Consider the following 3,433-nt stretch of genomic DNA (forward strand, 5'->3'; position numbering starts at 1 on the left):
CTCTCCCTGCAATTTTGGCTATTGCAAGATCAGCCCTCAAGCAGCCAAAATGGTTTCTCTGCTACACTTTTAAGGGAATGCTGCAGTTTTAAACGACAAATTAAATTTTTAATGAAACTTCATAACTGTTGTACCCAAATGTAATGTAATATTGATAGGAACTGTGTATCCAGCTAGCATGAGATTGCCCTAGAAAGCCTTTTAGGATGTTATGCAATATATAGCTAAATTAATTATTTGTAATGAAAGGATCTGTGTCCCTATAGCATCACTGAGACCTACTAGTACAAAGAACACACTCCTCATTCTCACTGGACATAAACGTCAGGCAATTTAGAAAGAAATTGACTTTTGAGATGCAAACAATGAAAAAAAGGGAGAGAATGAATGTGTGTGTGAGAGGGAGAGAAACAGAGAGGGAGAGACCTGCAAAGAAAGACTGCAGCAAAATGCAGCAAATTTCCAAACTCCAGCCCAAAGTGTTTGTCTGTTACAGAAGGGAATACTCCACTTTACAGGCACTGTATTTGCACTAGTTCCACACCAGGCTCAAGCTGCTCTCATGGCAGCTGTAGATTTTAGAAGGCATAAAAAAAAAAGAAAAAGATTTTACATTTGCACTATTCTGCAAACTGAACCATGGAGCTGCTCAGGGCTGTGTGCTGGTTTTGTGTGTCTTGTCTGGCTGCACAAGGCTAAAGGCTTTGGAAAGAGTCCATGTGTGGGATCCACCTGGGCAGTGGGGCTGTAGGGTGACCAAGGATCCTGTTCTTGCTAGAGGCTCCCTGAGAACAAGCCCTTATATGAATAAAACCCAACCAAACAGCGTCACAGGCACTGCCATGTCCTGCTTGAAGCATGTTGGGGCTGGGGGTGCAGAGCCAGGGGCTGGAGTGGATGATCCCTCAGAGAACCTCAGAGACAACACAGGCCCAACCAGCAGCTGAGCTGTGGAGCAGGTGGATGCACAAAGGGAGAAACGTTTCTTGCTCAGTGAAGTCTGCTCACCACTATTCCCATTGCAAAGCTGTCTCCATCCCAAAATGGATCCTGTTGTTTCCACTCTGCAGAGGGGACTGAACTGCGGAATCAGCTTGACCCCACAGGAGATGTTTTGTGTACATCAGGCTGCACAAACAGGGGAGGAAGCTTCCACTGCCTGCTCCCTAGGGCTCCAGCTCCTGGGATTAAAGAGATTTGTCCACATAAAAAAATAATAATAATTAAAAAAAGTCCTTCCTGCATTTGTAAGGCTGTGGCTCTCAGAGCAAGGTTAGCTTTGAACAGATCAAACCTGCACATTCCCTCCCTCTGCACCTGACAGCTGGGGGGGCATGGGGAGCCAGGCCCCCTGAGGGAGCACCCTGGACTGTCCAAAATTATACTCGTCCATCACAAATACAAATGTGCCTGCTGGCTCCTGTTCAGAACTAAATCATCTTCAAGGGTCCTTGATAACTGTGCTCAGCTCTTTTCAGCCCCAGAGCCATCAATCAGCTACAGAGTGCCTTGGGAGAGGCAGGGGAAGAGTTAAAAATAATAGGGGCTCCATTATTCCATTATACCTGTACAGCTCCTATGAAAGCAATAACGGATCCTCCTGCATGATGCAGTGATTCTGGGAAAGCTGAAATCTTGATTATATTTTCTAGTTCTTTCTTTGCATTAGGAGACACGGGGGGTATCTTGCTTATCTCTTGCAGCTCAGCTTTGTTGTTCTCTCCTATCTGGGTGTTTGGAGCCTCCATCACCACAGTATCGAGTGTTTATTTTATTGCACCTGTCACCTTGGTCTCATCTCAGCATCATGTGCTGTGGGTGACAAAAGATTCCTAGTGAAATTGGTTTGGTAACATTAACAGCTTTGTCAGTATCATGCAGATGTAGCCAGAAGTGGGTACCGACCAGGCTGCTTCTCAGCCCAGTTCCAAGCTGGTGTAATTGTATCACCTGCAGTAACATTATTTCTGGTTTGCACTCCTGCCTGTGGCAGAAGAATTAGACCTGCAGTCTGATCAGCCTTTTACCAGAGTGTTCCTTTGCTCAGAAAGAGCCCAAACCAAATCTGAAACAACAGAACGAAACCAGCACTGAAGGGAGACTGGTCTGCCCAGTAAACCACCCTGCCTTCCCCCTTCTTAACTCCTCTCTGCTCCATTCCTGTTGCACTGAAATGCTGCACAGCACAGAGAGCAAACTGGAGGCAAAGTAACCAGGGCAGTCAAGCCAGCAGCAAAGAACCCAGTGGAAATGTAGATTTTCCCCCAGAATTTCCTGAAGCAAAGCACACAGCACCAGAGGTGAGCTGCCCACGGTTGGCAGGGGCTCAGAACCACTCTGTGGGGGCAGGAGCAGCACTGAGAACCAGAAGCCTTAGGAAGGCTACACATAACAAGTCTCTGCAGTCCCTGTGAGCTCTGGGACAGGTTTGATGGAAAGCAGCAACAAAAGCACTCCAGGATCCTAGCAAAGGTGCTGCAGAAGCACTGGGCACTGTAGCACATCTCCACACCTCGTGGCCACATTTGTCCCTGTCCTGGTCCCCTGGGCTGGGCATCACCAGCTGTACCCAGTCCAGCAGAGAAATGGGGTGTTTGCCAACCCCAGCACCCTCCTTCTGCTGTGCCCCATGTCAACCCCACAACTCTGGGATTGGCCATGAAATACTGTTTAAAATGTAACCTACAGAGCACTGATTGATGAGAGATGGGATCTCCCAAAGGCAGCTGAGACACCTTGGGGAAGGAAAACCTTCATGCCCAGGCAGTGTGTCATCAAGCTAGGGGGGCTGGACAAGCACCTGCAACAGAAAAGGTACCAAGCTGAGCCACAGCACGAGGGGTCTGGCTGTGAGCAGCTCTGGGTGCTCCAGCTCCCAGAGAGGGCTCAGCTGGCCACATCAGAGGGGAGGTAAATGGAGGGAAGGACCATGGATGGACCATCTTTTGCAGATCCACACACTGAAAAGGCTTTGTATTGTACTGACCCACTTCACTAATCAAAATTAATTGCTTCATATTTCACAGGATAACTTGGCATTATGTAAATGCTCCAGCCATATGGGCTGCTGCAGTGCAGGGTGGGTAGGGCAGGCAGAGGATGGAGCTGGGAGGGCCGAATTCCCCCGGTATCATCAGAAGCACATTCAGCCAGGGGGTCTGCAAGCTAAACCTCGCAGCAGTTCAGGTATTTCCTAACACAAGACAACAGCATGGAGAGAAGACAGGGATAAAACCACCAGGTAAGGAGAGTCCCAGGGAGCTGGGGCTGCAGGGGCTGGCAGGTCCCAGGTCGTGCCCAGGGGTCTTGGCCAAGGGAAGGCTGAGGAACAGCTGCAGGGAGGAGCCACACGCTCACTTCTCCAGAACTGAGGAGGAATCGGCCTTGGCTGAACTGCTGAAGAAAAACACAGCGGCTCCGGTAGCCCAGAGAC

At 49.1% G+C, this 3,433-nt stretch overlaps 1 protein-coding gene across 1 annotated transcript in view; it reads left to right on the top strand.

The window, feature by feature from the left end:
• Positions 1-2,755: 2,755 nt before the first annotated feature.
• Positions 2,756-3,433, top strand: part of NPTX1 (neuronal pentraxin I) — a 15,412-nt gene continuing 14,734 nt past the window's right edge. Inside the window, exon 1 of the mRNA XM_010008659.1 lies at positions 2,756-2,849. Coding sequence (XP_010006961.1) covers positions 2,756-2,849 — 94 coding nt within the window. The remainder of the gene's footprint in view (positions 2,850-3,433) is intronic.

The sequence above is a fragment of the Chaetura pelagica genome, unplaced genomic scaffold (genome assembly GCF_000747805.2).
Source record: "Chaetura pelagica isolate M959 unplaced genomic scaffold, ChaPel_1.0 scaffold962, whole genome shotgun sequence".
NCBI classification, from domain to species: Eukaryota; Metazoa; Chordata; class Aves; order Apodiformes; family Apodidae; genus Chaetura; species Chaetura pelagica.